This window comes from Aptenodytes patagonicus, unplaced genomic scaffold (genome assembly GCF_965638725.1).
Source record: "Aptenodytes patagonicus unplaced genomic scaffold, bAptPat1.pri.cur scaffold_572, whole genome shotgun sequence".
Taxonomy (NCBI): Eukaryota; Metazoa; Chordata; class Aves; order Sphenisciformes; family Spheniscidae; genus Aptenodytes; species Aptenodytes patagonicus.
In genome coordinates this window covers 2,873-24,451 of record NW_027472468.1, presented here as the reverse complement: position 1 = coordinate 24,451, position 21,579 = coordinate 2,873, and the positions used below count along the sequence as shown (strand labels likewise).

Sequence of the window (21,579 nt, the reverse complement as noted above, 5' to 3'; positions counted from 1 at the left end):
GGGTGGGGGAGACGCCCTGGTGGGGGTGTCCCTTGTTTTGGGGTGCAGGGGAGCGGGGCTGGCTGCCCCAGGGGATTGCAGCTGGGGGGGGGGGGGGGAGAAGCCTGGGTGTCCCCCCCCCATCTCGTGGAGTGGGGGGAAGAGGCCAGGCAGGATTCCTGGAGCCGGTTGGGCAGGACGAGCCCCTCCGAGCCGCGCCGGGACTGTCCCCACGGGGGACACGCACCGACCCCCCCCGCCCCGGTCCCGGGGTCTCCGGCACAGCCAGCCCCGCCTGCGAACCCCAGGAACGGGGGGGGGGGGGGGGTCCCACCGCCCCCAGGGGTGGGGGTCACTATGGGGGGAGGGGGTGTCAGTGGGGTGATGTGGGGCTGGTGTGCAACGGTGGGGAGAGCTGGAGCCGTAGGGTCACCCAAAACGTGTGGGGCTGAGCCCTGTCCCTCTGTCCCGGGGCCCCACAGGTTATGGGGCCAAGCCCCATCCTTCTGCCCTGCACCCCACAAGTTATGGGGCCGAGGCCCGTCACTATGCCCCAGGGCCCCACGGGTTACGGGGCCGAGCCCCGTTCTTCTGCCTTGCACCCCACAGGTTATGGGGCAGACCCCCATTCCCCCACCCTGGGACCCCACGGGTGTGTGGGGCAGACCCCCGTCCCTCCACCCTGCACCCCACAGGTTATGGGGCTGACCCCCATCCTTCTGCCCTGCACCCCACAGGAACAAAAGCCCTGGGCTGGATCCAGCCCCACCTTCCCGGGCGCGCAGGGGCCCGGAGCGGGGCCGTGGGGAGGTGCCGGGGGGCCGCCCTCCCCGCCTCTCCCGGCTATAAATCGCGCCCCGTCCTCCCGTCCGTCCAGCTCCAACGCCGTTCCCGTGCCTCCACCGTCACCGTCACCATGAGCTACTCCCGCAGCAGCGTCTACTCCAGCTCCCACCGCCCCGGTGCCATCCCCGGCATCGGCTCCGGCCGCCGCTTCGCCCCTCTGAGCAGCGCGGCCAGCGTCTACGCCGGGGCGGGGGGCTCGGGCTCCCGCATCTCCATCACCCGCACCACCAGCTTGACCAGCTCTGGGGGTGGTTATGGGTCCGGCTACGGGGCTGGCTATGGGGCCGGCTATGGGGCTGGGTTGGGGGGCAGCATGTTGTTTACGGGTTCTGGCATGGCGGCCAACGAGAAGGAGACGATGCAGGACCTCAACGACCGCTTGGCCACCTACTTGGAGAAGGTCCGGAGCTTGGAGCAGGAGAACCGGCGGTTGGAGGTCCAGATCCGGGATTTCATGGCCAAGAAAGGTCCCAGCGCCCGGGACTGGGGCCACTACTGGGAGGTCATCGAGGAGCTGCGGGACAAGGTGGGGTCCCCGTGGGGGGGGGGTGGGGGGGGTGGCCGAGCTGGCGTTGGTGTCCCCAAGGCTGGCGGCACCGTGGGGTTAAGCATTAACCCTGCGGGTGGTGGGGCTGGGTGAACTTTGCACCCCAAGGTCAGGGACGTCGCCTATCTGGGGCTGGACGTCTCCGGGGGGCTTCGCTGGGGCGGGGCACGAAGGGACATGACCAAGGGCACGGGGCAAGGCGGTGTCGGAGGGGGCCCAACGCAGCCTTCGTTAGGCAGACGAGCCCCACAGTCCCCCCCCCCCCCCAGCACCACGCTCTCGGCCAGGCTCAAGGGTCACCCAGGGCCCAGCCAAGCCCACCCGGGTGCCTGGGTCCCCCCAGGTGAACCCCGTCCCCACCCCCGTTTATCGCGCTCTTCCGGGGCGAGGTCCCCCTCGTCCTCCCCCCGCGGAGCGCGGGCAGCTGCCAGGGTGGCACCAGCCTGGGTGACGTGGGTGGCAGCGCCGGCGGCGGCGCGGGCAGGTGGCAGCAGGGGGGGGGGGGGGGGTGTCCTGCGCCCCAGTGACGGTGCCGTGTCCGTGTCCCCGTCCCCATCCCCGTCCCCGTCCCCCCAGATCTTCGAGGCGACGGTGGAGAACGCCCGCACGGTGCTGCAGATCGACAACGCCCGGCTGGCGGCCGACGACTTCAGGGTCAAGTGAGGGACGGGGGGGGGACGGGAACGGGGGTGGGGAAGGGGGACGGGGAAGAGGGGTGGGGTGGGAACGGGGACAGGGATGGGGGTGGGAACGGGGATGGGAAGGGTCGTGGGGATGGCAGCGGGGGTGGGAATGGGAATGGGGGCGTGGGTGGGAATGGGGGTGAGAATGGGGATGGGGTAGGGTTGGGAACGGGGATGGGGATGGGGACGGGGATGAGGATGAGGATGGAGAAAGGACAGGAATGGAGACAGGGACGGGGACGGGGGACGGGGACGGGGACGGAAATGGGGATGGGACAAGGACAAGGATGGAAACGGGAGCGGGAACAGGGACAGAGGATGGGGACGGGGACGGGAACAAGGATGGGGACGGGGACATGGCTGGGGATGAGGATGGGGATGGGATGGGATTGGATGGGGCTGGAGATGGAGATGGTGGAGATGGAGATGATGAGGACGAGGATGGGGATGGGGATGGGGATGGGGTAAGAACACAGATGGGGTTAGAGACGAGGATGAGGACAGGGATGGGGAGGGGACGGGGACAGGGACGGAGACAAGGATGGGGACAGGGACGGGGACATAGCCGGGGCTGGAGCCACTCAACGCCGTGTCCCCAGGTACGAGGCGGAGCTGGCCATCCGCCTCTCGGTGGAGAACGACATCACGGGGCTGCGCAAGGTCGTCGATGACACCAACATGGCCCGGCTGCAGCTGGAGGGGGAGATCGAGTCCCTCAAGGAGGAGCTCATCTTCATGAAGAAGAACCACGAGGAGGTAGGGATGAAGCCGGGGGGGGGGGGGGGGCAGGGGGGCAGATCCGGGGCTGGTGGGGACCCCATGCTGACGCCAGCCCCTCGCTGCCCCCCAGGAGGTGAAGAGCCTCCAGGCCCAGGTCTCCGACTCGGCGTTGACGGTGGAGGTGGACGCGCCCAAGTCGCAGGACCTGGGCAAGATCATGGCGGAGATCCGGGCGCAGTACGACACCCTGGCCCAGAAGAACCTGGAGGACCTGGAGAAGCAATGGGGGCAGCAGGTGGGTCCACACACCCCCCCACACAGCCAAACCTGCACCCCGGGGGACCCCGGTGGTCCCCAGGCAACTGGGGTGATCCTCCATGGGGGTGACTTCCCTGGGGGACGTCAAGCCAAGGGGGGGGAGCAGCCCCCAGCTCAATGGGGTGGTCATCTGGGGGTCCTGACACAAGGGGGAACCCTGATCTGGGGGGGGGCGTTCCCCTGGGGCCCCCCAGTCTGACATAGGGGTGTTCCCCAAAGGCACCCCACAAGAGGGACTTGACCCGATGGGGTCCTGGCCCAACATCGGGGACGCTCTTGGGGTGACCTCTGTCCCGTAGGGGACCCCGAGCCCCAGTGGGCACCTTCTCCAAGGGGGTCCTGCTCCAACATCAGGGACATTCCTGGGGTGACCCCTGTCCCATGTGGGACCCCGGTCCTTGGGGTGGCTCTTCCTGGGGTGGTTTCACCCCCCCGCACCCCCTCCGTGGGTTGGGGTGGCCGTGGTGGGCCGGGCCAAGGCGCTGACCCCCAAACCACACGTGCGTGTCCCCCAGATCACCGAGAGCACCATCGAGATCACGCAGAGCAGCAAGGACGTCGACGCAGCCCGCAGCACCGTGGTGGACCTCCGTCGCTCCGTCCAGACCCTGGAGATCGACCTGGAGTCCCTCCGCAACCAGGTGCCCCCCCCAAGATCCACCACCCCACCCCCCCCCCCCACGACATCCAGCCCCACGGGGCCACCCAGCCGCCCTCGGTGGCGAGCTGACCCTCGGCGTGACGCTCTGCAGAAAGCCGGCTTGGAGGCCAACCTGATGGAGGTGGAGAACCGCTACGCCATGCAGATGGAGCAGCTCAACGGCCTGATCCTGCGGGCCGAGGCGGAGCTGCTGCAGGTGCGCAACGAGCTGCAGCGTCAGGCCGAGGAGTACCAGGCGCTCCTCAACGTCAAGGGCAAGCTGGAGGCCGAGATCACGACCTACCGGCAGCTGCTGGAGGGAGGAGAGGAGTTCAGGTAGGGGGGGACGGGGTGGGGGGCGGTGGGGGCGTCCGGCAGGGGTGTAACACCAGGGGTGGGATGTCCCGGATCCGTCAGGAAGGGTGGGCTTGGGGTGGGAAGGGGACGGAGGTGGCATCCAGCGGGGCTGAGCCCCGGGTGCTGGGGTGCCCCAGGTCCCATCCTTCAGGGTGGCCTTGGGATGGCGAGGGGACGGCGGTGGCATCCAGCGGGGCTGAGCCCCGGGTGCTGGGATGTCCCAGCTCCATCCTTGAGGATGGTCTTGGGATGGCGAGGGGACAGCGGTGGCATCCAGCAGGGCTGAGCCCCGGGTGCTGGGGTGCCCCAGGTCCCATCCTTGAGGATGGTCTTGGGATGGCGAGGGGACAGTGGTGGCATCCAGCAGGGCTGAGCCCCGGGTGCTGGGATGTCCCAGCTCCATCCTTGAGGATGGTCTTGGGATGGCGAGGGGACAGCAGTGGCATCCAGTGGGGCTGAGCCCCGGGTGCTGGGATGTCCCAGCTCCATCCTTGAGGATGGTCTTGGGATGGCGAGGGGACAGTGGTGGCATCCAGCGGGGATGAGCCCCGGGTGACGGGACATCCCAGGTCCCATCACCCACGACGTTCTGGGGACAGCGAGGGGACAGCGGTGGCATCCAGCGGGGCTGAGCCCCGGGTGCTGGGGTGCCCCAGCTCCATCCTCCAGGACGCTCCAGCTCCGTCACCTCTCGGTTCCTCGGGGTGACGCTGGGAAGGGGGGGGGGGGGGATGACACACACACACATCCGACGGGAGCCGGACGGGGAAGGGGACACCCTGGGCCCCCCCCCCCCCCCCCAGCACCCTCAGCCGCCCCCCCCCCACCCCGCAGCCTGCAGGATGCCCTGGAGAAGGAGACCACCTCCACCACGCAGAGGACCGCGCAGAGGGTGGTGGACGGCAAGGTGGTGACCGAGACGAAGGAGGTGAAGGTGCGGACGTACTGAGCCGGCTGAGGGAGCGCCCCGGCCCCCCCACCCCCCACCCCGCGCCGTGGGGGGCCCCCCTGAGCTCCCCCCCCCCCCTCCCCCCAATAAAATGGCGATCCCCCCCCCCCCGGGGAGATGTTCCGCCCTGGTGTCTCCTTCTGCTGGGGGAGAGAAGCGGGTTTGGGGCCACGGGGAGGCTGCGCTAGGGGGGAAACTGAGGCACGGGGGGGCTGGCGAGAGGCTGGAGAGCCTGGGGGGGGGGGGGGGGGGCAAACGTCGGGGGGGGGGGGGATGGACGGACGGACAGATGGACGGACGGATGGGCAGATGGGTGGTTTGGTGCTGGTGGGTGGGTGGACGGATGGACGGACGGACGGACGGATGGGCAGATGGGTGGTTTGGTGCTGGTGGGTGGGTGGACGGATGGACGGACGGACGGACAGATGGGCAGATGGGTGGTTTGGTGCTGGTGGGCGGGTGGAGGGATGGACGGACGGACGGACGGATGGGCAGATGGGTGGTTTGGTGCTGGTGGGCGGGTGGAGGGATGGACGGACGGACGGACGGACGGACAGATTAAGGGATGGAGAGACGGGTGGGCAGACGGAGGGGTGGGCGGACAGACGGACAGGCAGATGGATGAATGGGTGGGTGGGCGGACGGACAGATGGACAGAGATGGGTGGATGGAAGGAGGGAGGGAGGGAGGGAGGGATGGCCGGACAGACGGATGGCCGGGCGGATGGATGGTTTGACGGGTAGATGGACGGACGATTGGATGGACAGATGGACGGACGGACGGATGAAGGGCTGGAGGGAGGGAGGGACGGACAGACGGGCGGGTGGACAGACGGACGCACAGATGGACAGACGGGTGGATGGATGGACGGAGGGACGGACGGACAGGCGGGTGAATGGGCGGGCGGGTGGACAGACGGACGCACAGATGGACGGATGTCTGGACGGACGGACGGATGAGGAGCCGGTAGGTGGGGGTGGGTGGGGGGGTGCGTGGACGGATGGGGGCTGCGTGCAAGGACGGGGGTGGGGGGTGGGGGAGGGTGTGGCAGATGGACGGACAGACGGAGAGGACAGACGGACAGACGGGGAGAGGACGGACGGACAGACAGGGAGAGGACAGACGGACAGACGGGGAGAGGACGGACGGACAGACAGGGAGAGGACAGACGGACAGACGGGGAGAGGACGGACGGACAGACGGGGAGAGGACAGACGGACAGACGGGGAGAGGACGGACGGACAGACAGGGAGAGGACAGACGGACAGACAGGGAGAGGACGGACGGACAGACGGGGAGAGGACGGACGGACAGCCCCTGGCCAGCGCTGCTTCCTCCTTCCCACCAGCTGCACCCAGGGGAACGGGGGCTGGCGGGAGCCCCTGGCTGTCCCTGTCCCCTGTCCCCTGTCCCCACGGAGCTGCCCCACGGGCATGGCCCCCCCGCCACCCCCCCAGGGGCACCTCCCCCCCTCCCCCCCCCCGCATGTCGGGGTCCCAGGAGGCATCTCCCACCCCCCAAAAGCAGCCAGAGGGATCCAAAGATGTCCCCGTCCCCCCGTCCCCACCGGCACCGGGGTCATTCCCGAGCTCCGGCCGCCATCCCGTGGCTGAGCCGCCGCTGCCGGCCTGGACGTGGGGGGACCGGGCCGGGGGGGGGGTTTGCTCCGCACCCCCCGGCGCTGCCCCACGGCTGTGACCCACGGGCAAGCGCCCCACGGCCGTGCCCCACGGCCGTGCCCCGGCTCAGCCTGCAAAGCCGGTGTGCAAGCAGGGGGGGCCTTGCACGAGGGCCGCAGCGCAGCAGGGTGTGAGTGTGTGTTGCACAAGCGCAGGGAGGTGTGACAGCGCGTCGCACGAGGACCAGCCACGCGCACACGGTGCACACGGTGTGCACTGCACGAGGGCTGGCAGTGCCCGGGGGTGCTGGAGCGTTGCACGGGGGTGCTGGTGCGGTGCCTGGGGGTGCTGGGGCGTTGCACGGGGGTGCTGGAGCGGTGCCCAGGGGTGCTGGAGCAGTGCAGGGTGGTGCTGGTGCAGTGCCCGGGGATGCTGGTGCGGTGCCGGGGGTGCTGGAGCAGTGCCTGGGGGTGCTGGAGCAGTGCAGGGGGGTGCTGGTGCGTTGCACGGGGGTGCTGGTGCGGTGCCGGGGGTGCTGGTGCGGTGCCCGGGGGTGCTGGAGCAGTGCAGGGGGGTGCTGGTGCGTTGCACGGGGGTACTGGTGCGGTGCAGGGGGGGTGCTGGAGCGTTGCACGGGGGTGCTGGTGCGGTGCACGGGGGTGCTGGGGCGTTGCTCGGGGGTGCTGGTGCGGTGCCCGGGGGTGCTGGAGCGTTGCACGGGGGTGCTGGTGCGGTGCCGGGGGTGCTGGTGCGGTGCAGGGGGATGCTGGTGCGGTGCAGGGGGATGCTGGTGCGTTGCACGGGGGTGCTGGAGCGTTGCCCGGGGGTGCTGGTGCGGTGCAGGGGGGTGCTGGTGCATTGCACGGGGGTGCTGGTGCGGTGCCCGGGGGTGCTGGTGCATTGCACGGGGGTGCTGGTGCGGTGCCCGGGGGTGCTGGTGCATTGCACGGGGGCCCCAACGCACGATCGCGACGCGGGCGGCGCCGCCAAGCGCAGAATCAGCCGCTCCCCAGCCGGCCCCGCCCCTGGGGGTGGGGCGCTCATAGTCACGTGACGGCGCCATCCGGGTCCTTTGCCTTCTCTGCCTCTTCCCAACATGGCGGCCTCAGGTGAGCGCTGCGCGGCGGCGGCGGCGCCCGGCGGCCTCCGCGGGGCGCGGCCGGCGCCGATGGGCCCCCCCGCCCCGACCGCGCCGGGCGCTGCCGCTCCCCGGGGGGCGGCGGGGCCGGAGGGGGGGCGGCGGCGGGGCCGGGGGGAGCGGGCGGCGGCGGCGAAGAAGAAGAACCGGGCCCCCCCCTCCCCCACCCCGTCCCCTCAGGGACGGCGCGCGCGGCCGCTCCCCCCGCCCTCCCCCGCCCGCCTCCTATTGGTGGGGGGGCGCGCGCCGCCGGCGGTGATTGACGTCCGGCGCGGGTGGAGGGCGGGAGGGGGGGGGGGAGCCAGATGGAACCTTCGGCCGCGTCACTGCGCAGGCGCGGGGGGCGGCCCGGGAGGGGGGGGTGGGGGTGGGGGGGGCAGGGCAGGGCGGCACCCACGTGGGTGCGCGGCGCGCACGCGGTCGGGCGGCCGGTACCGGGGGGGGGGGGGCGGCCGGTACCGGAGCCCCCGCCCCGTCCCGCCCGGGGGCCGCTCCGGCTCCCTCCTCCAGGGCCTGGAGCGCCGCCGCGTACCCTTGAGTCTCCTTGCGGCGCGGGGCGGGGGGGGACGACGGGAGCGGCTCGTCTCTCGCCCGGGAGGCGGCGGGCCCACCGTGCCGCCCCCGGGCCGGGTTTGCCCCGCGGCTGCTGCTCCCGGCGGTTACTCCCCGTAAGATGGTGGTCGGGCAGCGCTCGGTGCGGGCAGGAGCCGGGCAGCCGTCCGCAGGGGCGGCTCTTTCCTTGCCCGACCCCCCCCCCCGGCTCCCGAGCCATTTTTCACCCTTTTTTTCCCCAAATAAACCCCCGTCGGTCAATCCACCGCACAGCGAGAGCATCGCCCTCCCTGTAGCCCGAAAGCGTCGGCCCTCGGGGACCGAACCGCTCTCTGCCAGCCGCCGACGCCATTTGGAGCCTGGCTGGGGCGGGGGGGGCGGGAAATGCAGAAATTATCCCGCTTCCCCCCCCCCCCCCCCCCCCCCCCCCCCAAATCTCTGCCGTTTCCCGAGCCGGCGTGCTCGTGGCTGCCTGAACCCGGCACCGCGGTGGACGTCTGCCTGGTGAGGCTGCGGCACGTAGGGAAGCCTTAAAGCGGGGCAGAGAGTTTGAGCTCTGGTCTCCTGGTGGGCGAGCACGATGCTGCCTGCCCGCTGCCGAAAGGTGAGGGCTCCATTCGAGCTCGTAAAGCTGCAGCGACGCCGAACAGCCCCTTCGTGCTTCGAAATGGAAGGGTTGATGCCAAACGCCTTCGCCCTTCCCCATAGCGCAGGGTGGGCATCGCTCCCCTTCCCTTATCCGACCCCCAACAGCCCCACGGAGTGGCCCAGGGGCCCGGCCCGGCGCCGTATGGGGGGCTCTGAGCTAGAGGGTAGGTTGTTGGGCGCAAGTTGCGGCCGCAGGACTCTCCGCAGGGTTCCACCCGCTCCATTCGGTGTCAAAAACCACGCGTGGAGGCTGACCAAGCCCCAGCGCCTCGCCGGGGGGGCTCAGCTGCCCCTCAGCGGGGTTAAAACCAGCGGGAAGGGGCAGAGTTTGTCCAGGTGGGGGGTTTTTCCCCCCCCCCACGACGTGGTATCGGCAGACAGAGTGACGCTGTTGTCCTGCGACAGAAGCTGCTTCGCACCGTCAGCTCCCGCCCGGGACTTGTCGGCCGTTTGATGCGGCCAGGGTGAACCCAGCCCGCCGGTTTTCAGAGGCCGGTGCCCACTCGGGAGCGGATCCGATGTCGTTTGGGAAGCGGCGTCGGCACGGCGGGGAGGGTAAAACACACCGCCCAGCCTCTCTTCCTTGGGAACGGTGCTCGTCGCCGGCAGGAGAGCGTTTCTCTTTCATTTTTTCCAGGCGGTCGCTGCTGCCGCGGCTCTCCCAGCGTTTTTATCCGACACTGACATCATCTTTCCATGAGTTTCCCCTTGGCAAATGGAGCTTGAGCCGTTCCAAAGGGCCGACTGGATTCTCGGCTTCTGGCCTTTGCCTATGGATAGATCAGAAAGACTTGCTGTCTGGAAAACCGGTGGCAAAATTTGGGGGGGCCAGAAATGTTTGCAGCTGGCGGTGAAAGCCCGGGGGGCTCCCGGGGGTTGGCGAGGCCCCGGAGCAGCGCCTGTAGCTCGTCACCCTCCCAGATACAGCCCCTAGCACGGCGCTGGGGGGCTGGAAGATGTCGCCCCCCGAGGTCAGGCGTTTCTCAGCTGGATCGGAGCGCTCTCTGCCAGGCTTTACAGGGTCCTCAGGGCGCTGCCCGCTCTCCCAGGGGTGTCAGAAACCATTTTGCCTGCTCTGTGACCGGCGTGGAGCAGCTCCAGGGAGAGCTCGGGGGGGTGAGAGGTGTGGGTGTCTCTGGGTCACCTCCCCAGGGTGGCTCCCTGTGTGTTTGGGCTCCTGGGGGAAGCGTTTCCAGTCACCCGGAGTCCCAAAGCCAAGGCTGTGACGCTCGTGGGAGCGGGAAGCGGCCGGAGATGGTGAGAAGACGACCAAGCGCTGCCAAGGTCTTCTCCGGAGCGTGACCAGGGTCTTGCCGTGAGGAGGGTACAAGCCCCCGACCGAAGGGGCGATGGTTGGAGCCGGGGAGGGCAACCGCCACGCGTCTCCCCATGGCTGCCGGTGCTGTTCCGCGTCGCTCGGCTGTCGCGGCTTTACCAAAACCACCCGGAGTGGAGCCGCAGGCTGGCCACGGGACGCAGCACGGCTGGAAGACCCGAGCAGGCCCGGAGACGTTAGCAGGGAGCGATGGCTGCCTGGGGAGGCTGCGGGCTCGAGGAGACGGCGATGGGGTGACCCGAGGCTGGGGATTGATCTGTGGTGGCTAAAAATAAGGGTACAAGCTGCCGCCGGGTTTCCTTTCCGCCATAATGGTTCTCCTTCGACTCGTGCGGGTGCAGCCCAGGCAGCTCTGACCGGGAAGCCTCGGGCTTCGCTGGTGGTTAAGGGGAAAGGAAGGATGGGAGTGGGACTGGGTAACACGTCTGGGGCAGAGCTGGCCAAACTGCAGGGTAAAGGGTCGTTTTTAGGCTCAGCTGTTCTCTCCACCCCTTCTGGGGTCTGGATGGATGTTGGGAACGAAGATCTGGCAAGAGTGTCGGAGAACGGGAGCTCCCTGGCGGCATCTGGGAGCTCCCAGCATCGTTGGGGATGCTGGGAGCGAGGGCGGGAGGGCTCCGTCTTCCCAGCGCCCGGCTGAAAGAGCAGGGTACGGTTTCCTGCTGCCTTAAAACCCGGGCTGAGACCAAAGGGGAAGAGCGGGACCCAGAAAGTGAGGATCTGGGGGGGCTGGGAAGCCCCGGCGTCGCACGCAGGCGGTCGATCCATACCTGGAGCCTCTCGCCCTCTTACTTCCCTGCTGGAAGAGGCTGGCAGTTGTTGTATCGATGCTGGCGCAGGGATTTCTGTGGAATAAACCATTTTAAGCACCATTCGGTGAGCGATCCCTCAGCTGTGAGCACTGGCAGGCGAGTGTTGGCTAATAGAGATGGCGAACGAGTAGCCTGTGGAAACTCCCGCGTCTGTCGTTCTTATCTTCGTTAAGGCTGCTGCGACACTTCACCTGTTAATTATCACAGTGCCCGGCCAGCAGCCTGGTTAGAGAAGATCTGCGTGAAGCCCGGCAGTCCCAAAGTTTATTGTTTCTTCTTAACGAAGATAAGAGCGCGTGTTTTCAAAAGCAATTAGTGGTTTCGTGTTGCTGTAGTATCTTTTTAAAGCAGCCTGGCTTTTCTTTCTCCTGAGAGAGGAGAGCTGAAGCGCCGCTCAAAAACCCTGTGGAGGGGGTGTCCCAGGTCACTGGGGGTGTCTGAGCCCCCGCTGCTCTGCCCGGAAATATTTTTGCAGGTAAAGGCGCCGTCGGCCCTGCTCTGGCCGGCGACGCCGCAGGGGGGCAGCAATTCCTTCCGCAAGGGAAAAAAAGGGCTGACTTTTGCAAACTGCATCATAACCCGCCTTCCTAAAAATAGCCTGGCTTCCCCGGCGCTGCTGGGAGGTGTCGCAGCCCGTCGGACGCCCGGCTTCGTCAGGAGATGGCGAAGCCTCGACGAATAAACGCTCTCTGGCCACTCGCAGCTCCGGCGGAGCCAGAAAAAATCCCCGAGCTGGAGATTCATTAAGATGTCGGCGAGGCCAGCCGGCTTCTGGCTCCGGAGGGATCCCGGCGGCTGTGGGATCGCCGTGCCGTGCTCTGCCGCGTCTCTTGCTCGCGGCCCGGGTGGAAGTGGGATGGCTTCTCCCTCTACCACCTCCTCCCCCCAAAACGAACAGCCCCCGGGGAGGTTTGTGGCTTCGACTGACCCCCAAAACGTGAAGCGTGAGTGTGCTTCAAGTGATGGGAGCTCTGAATCTCAGCTCTGCTGAATTTGAGGCTGTTATTCCTTTGGAAGTAGACGATAAATCGGGACGAGGTGGCCGGCGCCTGCGTCTCGATCGCACCCACCGGCTGCCCGGACCGCTCCTCCTTCCCCACCCTACCGCAACCAGGCCGTTCCCGGGCGTCGCTCAGTCCCGTCCTTCTCTCTTTCTCTCCCCAACAGCTAAGAAGAAGAACAAGAAGGGCAAGACCCTCACTCTGACGGACTTTCTGGCGGAGGACGGTGGCGGTGGCGGCGGCCCTACCTATATCCCCAAACCCGTCAGCTGGGCCGATGAGACAGATGACCCTGGAAGGAGATGGTACTGTCATTTCCCGGCTCGCAGGAGTGCGCGGCTCCCAAATCAGTAAAACACCGACGCCAGAAGTCTCTTGGCCTGCGGCATTAAAGGAAGAAGCGCTCCGCTTCTGGCTTCCTCCTGGGGTTTGAGGGATGCGGAGGCAGTTCGTCCGCAGCTAGATCCTTCCCCTTCTTTTCACCGCTGCCGGGGGGTGGGGGGGGGAACCGGGTGGGAAGCGTTGGTAACCGCACCGCCTCCAGCTCCCGGTTTGGCCGTACCCTTGATCAGCCGGTGACCTGGAATGACGCACCCAAGCATTGCAAAATTTGCTGGTTGTTTCTTTTCTGGGCAGTAATTAAGCTCAGAGAGCAAACCGAGTCCTTGTTACGACCGAGACTCGCAGTCTGGAGGAGGGGAGGGAGATTTGCGCCTGCACGGGGAGGGATAAAGAGGTTTTTGTCGGTGTCACCGGAGCAGAGAAAGCAGAGGGTGGGCAGATTCACCGAAGCCCAGGAGTTCACCGGTGAGCGCGGTGACCTCCGGCTCAGTGGTCATTAAAACATTAGTGTCGAGCCGTGGTATTTTTCCACGAGATGGGCTGCAATTCAAACAGGAATTAATCCCGGGAAGGTTTAATGCTTTATTAAACGGGTCACCGGACTAAATGGCCGCTCTCCCTTGCGGTTTTAGCCTGCCTCGGTTTCTCCTTGGGGGCTGCTGGTGCCTCTCGGGCAGCTTCTTTCATGCTGGGTCGAACAGCTCGGCCGGATGAATTTCAGGGCTTTGAGGTGCAGCTCCTGAGTCGTAACGCCGCTGTTGGCACCGTGCGGCGAGGACGATGGCGTTGGCAGTCGCCGGTCTCTAGCTGGGTGGGTTTTGGGTGACTTGCCAAATTTCTCTCTTTAGTTTCTACCACCTGGCACAGTAATGATGACGACGTGTACCGGGCCCCTCCGATCGACCGCTCCATCCTGCCCACCGCCCCGCGGGCTGCTCGGGAACCCAACATAGACAGAAGCCGCCTCCCGAAATCCCCCCCCTACACCGCCTTTCTGGGAAACCTGCCCTACGACGTGACGGAAGAATCCATCAAGGACTTCTTCAGAGGACTCAACGTGAGTAACGGCTCGGAGCCCGGTCTGGGCTGCGGGGCAGGGCGATGCTGGGGGTAATGTGGGCCCGTAGAGACCGTGATTTTGGATGCTGCAATCCCCGTTCGCGTTCCGCCGGCTCCGTGCGTTGTTCCTGCTTCACCGCGGATCGGCCGAGGCAGCTCCCAGCTCCGGCGGGTATGTCTGTGTCCGGAGCTGGCTGCGAGGGGCGGTTTCCAGATGGCCGCGGCTGTCGGATTGCTTGATCTCAGGCGAGTCGCTTGACTACCAGCAAGCAAACGGCTGTTCCCGCTGTTTCAGCCACGATGGTGACGGAGCAAGAACCCTTCTAAAGCGGGCGGCTGGTGTTTCTCCTGTTGAACCAGGCGAAGAGAGGAGGTCGGGCTGGATCTCGGGGTGATTTAGGGTGCATAGCTGGTGCCAAACACCCACCCAGCTGCTCACTCGCTCCCCCTCCGTGGGGCAGGGGGAGGAAATAGGATGAGAAAGTTTGCGGGTCGCGATAAAGACGGGGAGGTTGTTACCAGTTAGTCACAGGCAAAACAGTCTCGACTTGGGGAAAACTACATTTATTGCCGATTAAAATAGACTTGCTATCGCTATTACCTGCTCCAGCACCTGGAGCACCTCCTCCTCCTCCTCCTCCTCCTCTGAAATTTGCATTCCCTCTGCTGGTTCTCACTTTTTTCCCCCTCCTCCTCTGCCTGCCTGGCATCTTCTGCCCTGTCCTAAATACAATTTCACGGAGGCACCACAGACTTTGCTGACGGGCTCCAATTCAGCCTGCGCTGGGTCCGGTCCTCTCAAGGGGTTTCCCGGCTGGAGCTCGCTCGAGATACGTCCCGCCCTGCGGCCGAGAGCAGGAGACGCTCCCGGGTAGCCTGCGGCTGCCACAACAATATTATTTTTCCCAGCTTTAAGAGTGTTGGAGCCCTTGGGTTGTTTGGGGAGGAGGTGGGGAGGGACAGCAAGCAGCGATGGGAAATATGGCCGCTTCCCTCCCGGAAGGTCAGCCTGGGAAATGCAGCCGGAGTCCAGCATTCCCCGCGTGGCAGCGAGCCGTGCTGATGGCAGCAGATAGCTCCCCATGGGCAGAGCCGTGCCGCTTAACCTCGATCTGTTCTTTTCAGCTTGTTTTTCTAACCTTTCGTGCTTGCTGAGGCAGCATCCACTCCTCCTCGGAGGGTAATAGCGTGGGTGAAACTCCTGTAGAGGAGGAGGAGGGAGCTGAGAGGCGGCAGCCCTGGCCAAATCTAGGCAGAGGGCTCAGTGCTGCGCAGGAGAATAAGCAGCAAAGCACGATGGTGGCCCTCGCCCTTGCAGGAGTCATTTGCTCTGCATCCGTCGCTCATTCTCCCTGCCCAGCCTCTCCTGGTGCTGGTCTGAGCGGTGGTTCCTCACGCGCGGCTCGTCCGAAGGTGATTTGTGCCTTCCCTGTGCCGGCACGTGACGAGCTCCGCAGGCTGCTGCTGCTGCTGCTTCCCGGGCCTCTGAGCGGGGAGTGACCTGGGAGCCGCCGCGCTTTGGGAACCTAAATCCGGCGAGGAGAGGTTGTCGAAAGCCTTAGTGCAGCGGGACGTCTGGTAGGGCCTGGGAGCGACGCTGAGGGCTTCGAGCCTGACATATAACCTAGCCGAGCCAGCAAGCTGTCCTGTGTTGAACACGCAGAGTCTCGGGTGGACAGATCCGAAACTGGTTTTCGACCAGGGACGAGCTCTGAAAGCGGGCGGGATGCAAAGGGACGGCTCCTGCTGGCTTGAGGAGCCCGCGGCCGTGGGGTCGGAGCCTCGTTCTTGGGGCGCAGAGCAGCTATCGCCCGCTGAGCGGAGCTGTCCCGGCCCTTCAGGTCAGTTCCCGCTGCAGCTACTGGAGATCTGCAGCTGGAAACCTCTTGCCGGTGCCAAATTCCTCCCTCCAAACAAGCGTCGGTGGCACTTTAATGTTGTGTGCTTGAAGGGGGAGTTGAACCTCCCTCCTTCCTGCTCATCGTTGAGAGGATTTATTCGGTCCCTCGATAGCAATGAGTTGCGTCGTCTCGGATAACGCAATCCTCGCCCATCGTACTAACGCTGGGGAGCAAGAATCTTAACGAGAGCTTTCCTCTTCTCTCTGACTGCAGATAAGTGCTGTACGTTTGCCGCGGGAGCCTACCAACCCGGAGAGGTTGAAAGGTTTTGGTTATGCTGAGTTTGAAGACATAGACTCCTTGTTCCAGGCTCTGAGCCTCAATGAGGAGGTGAGTCCCACCCCTGACGGAGCAGGACTGCTGCCTGCCAGCCCCTGAATGCCCCCCCCCCCCCCAAGTCAGATCAGGCGCGTCCCCGGGCAGCCCTGGGTGCTAGAGACGCGTTAAGAAGTGTCGTCTTGCAGGACGACGGCTGTCCCTGCTCGAGAGAGACTTAAATGGGGAAGAAAGTGCTTTTTAAGGCCATCGACCCCTGTGTCAGACAAGCTGCCTGCTCCGCGCTCGGGCATCGTCCTGGGGTCGGCTCTTCTCGCCCCTCTGCACATCTTCAGGCCGCGAGGCTGATTTCCCGCTGTTGTTTTCAGTCCCTAGGGAACAGAAGAATACGAGTGGATGTTGCTGATCAAGCTCAGGATAAAGGTGAGCGTCCTGCTGGCTCGCGACCTTCCCTTCGCCTCGGCCGTCTCGGTAACCACGTCTTGCGCCGGGTTGGTGATCAGCCTGGTTAAGGAGGGACGAATCGCTGTCGTCACGACCCAGATCGCCGGGTCTGAGCCCTGCTCCAGGCCAGGGCACGGGCTTGGCTCCCGCCCGCGCGGCTGGAGGGCCCGGCAGGGATGTTTTGCCTGCCGACACTTATCTAATGATGTTGTGTTGGTTCCTCCCACGCCCCTGTGCTCTCCCTATCGCGCTAACCGACTCGGCCAAGGGCTTTTCAAAGCGTTGGTGGTTACTGCTGATACAGACTAGTGAATTCGGGGAGGCTGGGTTGCGCCCTCGCTCGATTCGCCACCGACGGCTGCTCTCCGCCCTGCGAGCTTAAATTTCCTTCCCTTCCCCGGCAGATCGGGACGATCGCTGCTTTGGCAGAGATCGGGATCGCTTCCGTGACTCGGAGAGGTTCGAGAGCGACTGGAGGGCCCGTCCTGCCACCACCGATAGCTTTGATGATTACCCGCCCCGCAGGGGCGACGACAGCTTCGGAGACAGTGAGTTGACAGAAAAATAGGTGTTCCTTCCGTTGCTGTCCTGAAACGGTGTCTGAGGGGACCTGAACGGTAACGAAGGAGCCGGGCTGTGGCTTCCCTCCGCTCCTCCCCTGGCAAGCAGATTTCCTGCGGGACTTGGTGGTTGCTTCCCCTGCGTCTGTAGCCCAGGGCCGAATCTGATGCATCTTTCCCTATGGACAGTTCTTCCTCCTTTCCGTTGTTTCCCCTGAAAATCCGCGTTTATCTTGATGTCCGGGTGTGCTTTATTCTGCTCCGTCTGTGATCGGACGCTGACGGAGCGGCCACCCGGCTCGTTCCCCGGCTAGATTATTGTAAGGGCGAGCGGGTCAGCGCCGGCTCCCGTCTGGAGGACGGCAGTGGGATTTTCCTGCTTCCTTAAGGGATTTGTGACTCTCGTACAGTAACGAGCGCAGGAAAATCCTTGCCGGTGTCTGTCACCTGAGCGTTCAGGGTAAAACGGTGTGCCGGCTCCCTCCGAGCTGCCCCGCTCACCCTGGACACCCCCCCCCCCCCCTTCTCCTGCCTCCAGGGTATCGGGATCGCTACGACGATCGGTATCGTGATGGTCCGCGGAGGGATATGGACCGTGGCTTTGGGGGCAGGGATCGCTACGACGACCGCAGCAGAGACTATGACCGAGGTAGGATGTTCCCGAAGGATTGCTGGGGCGGTGAGGGTGAGGCTCTGCCACGGCGGAGCCCAGCGTGGCCCAGTTTCCCTCCTGTAACTGGGGAGGGGCTGCGGAAGATGAGCTGTTGCTCTTCCTCTCCAGGCAACTTTAATCCCTGGCCTTGCGCTGGTCCCGACCGGAGCCCGGGTCTGACCCAGATTTTAAGGCCGTTGCGTTAAGAAGACGCTGGCCTGCAGGAAGGCCTCCTGCTCTGCTCCCCGCCGGCCCGGCGGGGGATGGGGACTCACCGGGAGGGGTTTCCTTTCCTCCCTCAGGCTACGATTCCAGGATAGGCAGCGGCAGGAGGGCCTTTGGCAGCGGCTATCGCCGGGATGACGACTACCGAGGGTGCGGTGACCGCTACGAAGACCGCTATGACCGGCGGGATGACCGGATGGATAGGTGGAACTCCCGGGATGATTACGGCCGGGATGATTTCCGCCGTGAGGACAGAGGTAATGGCCTGGGGGGGGGGGGGGCGCGGGTCTGACCGCCCCCGGCTCTGCTGAGAGCAGCTCAGGGTGGGATTCGTCCTCACTCGTCGTGTCTTTGCTCCTTCCCAGGTCCCACTCAGAGGCCGAAGCTGAACCTGAAGCCCCGGAGCGCGCCCAAGGAGGAAGAGACCTCCGTGGCCCCTGCGCCCCAGTCCAGCCGGGCTGCCTCCATCTTCGGGGGGGCCAAACCGGTGGACACGGCTGCCAGGGAGCGGGAGGTGGAAGAGCGGCTACAGAAGGAGCAAGAGAAGCTGCAACGCCAGCTGGAGGATGATAAGAGGATAGAAAGACGACCCCGAGAGAGGTGGGCTGGGGCAGGAGGGGGCTGGGGCAGGGGCTTCCGGCTGCCCTGCGGTGGGCCGTTGGGCTTAAAACCCCTGCCCGGTGCCAGCCAGGCGCCTGGGGGACGTCCAGGCAGCGGTGTGGCCGTCTTTTCCCCTCGACCTTTCCTCTTGGCAGTGGTGCTGATAACACTTCTCGGGGTGCTCTAAACCCGCTCGCTGATCCTCTTCCCTCCCCGTGTTGCGGCTCCCGAGCACCTGCATCAGCCCCCTCTCCCCTCCGGCGCAGGCATCCCAGCTGGCGAAGCGAAGAGAACCAGGAGCGGTCGCGGACGGGGAGCGAGTCCTCGCAGACCGGCAATTCGGGGCCCCCCGGCACCTCTGTGGGAACTGGCCCGACGGGCAGGAGTAAGCAGAGAGCAGGGTGGCCCCGAGCTGGGCCCGGCTTGTCACTTGTCACCCCTCTCGCAGCTTCTGCGCGATCCTACATTGATTTGTGTGTCCCCTGCAGCCACGCGAAGGCGGGAGAGCGAGAAGTCTTTGGAGAACGAGACGTTCGCCAAAGAGGACGATGCCCCTTCTCCCACCTCCAAGCCGAAGGAGGAGAAGCAGCCTCTGAAGGTGATGCCTGCGCCACCGCCCAAGGAGAACGCCTGGGTGAAGCGGAGCAGCAACCCCCCTGCCCGCTCGCAGAGCTCGGATTCGGAGCAGCACTCCCCCACGAGGTCAGTGCCGCGGGGGGACGTGTCCTGGGCCTTGGCCCTCGAGATTTCCCCCGTGCCAGGAGGCTGTTGCAGCCGCTCGTCCCTCCCGATGTTCCTGTGGCCCAAGGATTCGGCCTCCCCAGGCAGTAAACGGCTCTCCCTGCTCCTGCCCCGCGGCGCTGGCATCTTCTTCTCAAGGTCTTGATGTTCATCGTCTTCTTTTTTTTCCCCCCCCAGCGGCAGCCAGACGGCGCCAAGCCTGCCCTTGGAAGATGGGGCGCCCCCGAAGAACGCCCACAGGAAAGGTGAGGCTGGGGCTTGACCGACGCGAGCCGCTCTGGGAGCAGCCGCTTTGCAACTCGAATCTCTGCAAACACGGCTCCAAAAACTCTCCCCGTCGTGGGGAAGGGGCGCAGAGCCCCGGCCGAAGCCCCAGTTGAGGGGGCGAGGCGGGACGGAGGAGCGGCAATCCCTACGACCTCCAGCCACCACCCCCCCACCCCCCCCTGCTTCGGGTGGGCGGCGGTCCCGTGCCGGGGGGGGCTGGGTGCCAGACCTCACGGCCTTTCCTTCCCTCCAGGAGACGAGAACAAACCGGACGGGGGACGGGAGAGCGGTTCCAAGGTCCGAAGCGGGAGCTCCAGCCGTGGCCCGGGAGATTCAGATAGGTGGGTGGCCCCGGGCTCTCCCCGCCGCGGCCGCCTGGGCTCCGGAGGGGCGGGCACGTTACCCCCAGCTCGGGAATCGGGGCGGCCGCCCACCCCTGCCCTGGCTGCAGCTCCTCCGGTCGCCGAGGCGGGGCTGCGGTTAGACCTGCCCTCCCTCCCGGCTCTGCGGGGTCAGGATTAAGACCTGGGCTCGGTTTAACGCCCCGCCGACCTGCCTGCCCTTGGCTTTTGCCCTGGGGGGCGGGTGTCTTCCCAATCTGGTGGCGAAGGAAGGGTGCGGGTCGACGGCGCCTCCGGCTAACGGGGCTCTGGTTCTTGCAGGAAAGAGAGCAGGAAGGATCACGACTCGCGACCTGCGTCTGAGCCAAAGAAACTCGATGAGAACCCACCCTCCGTAAGCGCCTTTCGGGGGGGGGTGGGGGGCGTCCCCAGGGGAGCGCTGGGCGTTTGGGGTGGGATTTGAGACCTGGCTCCGGCTCCCAGCGGCGCCCCGGGGCGGGAGGTCGTCCCCTCGGACCCAGGGGGGTGGGGGGTTTTTTTTTTTTGGTCTGTTTTGGATTTCCTGGTTATTTTTCTCCGCCTGATAACGAGGTAGAGGGCCGAGCGCCCTTCCGTGATAGAGCAGCTTCGCTCGGCGCGTAACGAAACTCCTCCCTGCCAGCAGTTCAGCCATGCCAGCAAGTACGCTGCTCTGTCAGTAGATGGCGAAGATGATGGCGACGACGAAGAATGCGCCGAATAGAACCTGCGGGCCCTTGCGCCGCCTCCCAGCCAGCCGCCACCGTGGGATCATTTGGAGAATTAAAAACCAAACCTCTATCCAGACGAGACAGAAATAAAACCTAAAACTCGACATCTCCTGGAGACCTTTCTTAAACTTCTTAAATCAAAAAAAAAACAAAAACAAAAACAAAAAAAAACAACCCACAAAAACACAAAATACAAAACAAAAACAAACAAAACAAACAAACAAAAAAAAGGAATCTCTTGCATGCTGCTGCAGCCTTCCGAGCGTTGAACTGACCGGAGCGACCTCCGCGGGGAGGAGCGAGAGGGAGCGCAGGTGCTCGGTTTTGTCCGAAGGAGAGCCCGGGGCCCGGGCTCATCCCGGAGCCGAGGACGCGGCGCGGGACGGAGCCGGGTGCCGTGGGCCGCGGTGGGCAGGGGCTGCGGGGCGCGGGGGCGGCTGAGGAAGAGCTGGCCTTCCTCCCTCCTCTCCTCGCTGGCCTAAACTGGAGGAGTTCTGCGACGCTACCCTAAATAAAAGATCGCCTTGAAGGTAGGGCTGCGTGGTCTGGGGTGCTTCGGGCTTTTCGGCACGGGGCCAGCTCCCTGCCGGAGCCGGGGCGGGGGGGGTGGGGGGTGCCGGATCCAGCCCGGGAACCCCTCGGCTGGGATTTTTGCCGGTTCCGGCGGTGCTGGATGCCTCGGCGGGGGCTGACCCGTCCCGGAGGGGAGGGGGAAGGGGTGTGTGGGCCGGCTGGCGGAGGCTCTGCCGGTGTTTCGGAGCGCGGGCTCCGTACCCGTCCTCGGATGGCCGCAGTCGGTTCCCGGCAGGTATCGGCATCCCCTGGGGCACCTTCCTCCTCCTCCTCCTCCTCCTCTGTCACGGGTGTCTTCCCACACACACACACACACTTCACCCCACATCCGCCTCCCCCGTGTCCCCACTTTTTCAGGCACAGGCCCCCCCAAAAACGCCCACGGGGGGGGGGGGGGGGGGGATGAACCTGGAGCCGTGGCCCCACCTTGACGTATCTGCAGTTTTTCTCTCTCTCGGCAGAGTCCTGCTGTCACCAGAGCGAGGGGACGGTCGCGTCGGTGCCTTCGCGGTGACACTTGTGGGGGGTGGGGGGGGGCGCACGCGTCCCAAACTCACCCGCTTTCCCCAGCGCGTCACCCCCCCCCCCCCCTTTTATTTGGGGAGAAAAAGGGGGGGACCCGCCTGCCCTGCCTCCCCCCGCTCAGCACCTCGCGGCGAGGTTGGGTTTATTTTAGCTGGTTGAGGGCGAGGGGAGGGCGCCCA

At 65.7% G+C, this 21,579-nt stretch overlaps 2 protein-coding genes across 2 annotated transcripts; both read left to right on the top strand.

Annotated features, from left to right (window-relative positions):
• Positions 1-868: 868 nt before the first annotated feature.
• Positions 869-5,055, top strand: LOC143173980 (keratin, type I cytoskeletal 18-like). Its single transcript, XM_076364087.1, has 7 exons — positions 869-1,351; positions 1,949-2,031; positions 2,655-2,811; positions 2,906-3,070; positions 3,609-3,734; positions 3,846-4,069; positions 4,925-5,055. Exons 1-7 carry the CDS (start codon positions 896-898, stop codon positions 5,037-5,039), a joined length of 1,326 nt encoding a protein of 441 aa, XP_076220202.1. The 5' UTR covers positions 869-895; the 3' UTR covers positions 5,040-5,055.
• Positions 5,056-7,722: 2,667 nt separating this feature from the next.
• On the top strand, positions 7,723-20,835 carry LOC143173982 (eukaryotic translation initiation factor 4B-like). The gene is given in 16 exon segments (XM_076364088.1): positions 7,723-7,767; positions 12,312-12,436; positions 12,438-12,450; positions 13,336-13,544; positions 15,661-15,777; positions 16,092-16,146; positions 16,572-16,715; positions 17,266-17,376; positions 17,682-17,861; positions 17,970-18,204; positions 18,471-18,589; positions 18,693-18,906; positions 19,123-19,190; positions 19,466-19,553; positions 19,875-19,947; positions 20,218-20,835. Coding segments are annotated over 16 exon segments (1,842 nt in total). The 5' UTR covers positions 7,723-7,754; the 3' UTR covers positions 20,296-20,835.
• The last annotated feature ends 744 nt before the right edge of the window (positions 20,836-21,579 follow it).

Excerpts from the sequence above, each read along its gene's own strand:
- LOC143173980 (XM_076364087.1), top strand. The coding sequence starts at position 896 with ATGAGCTACTCCCGCAGCAGCGTCTACTCCAGCTCCCACCGCCCCGGT. Across the intron at positions 1,352-1,948 it reads TCGAGGAGCTGCGGGACAAG|ATCTTCGAGGCGACGGTGGA; the intron begins GTGGGGTCCCCG and ends CCGTCCCCCCAG. Across the intron at positions 2,032-2,654 it reads GCCGACGACTTCAGGGTCAA|GTACGAGGCGGAGCTGGCCA; the intron begins GTGAGGGACGGG and ends CCGTGTCCCCAG.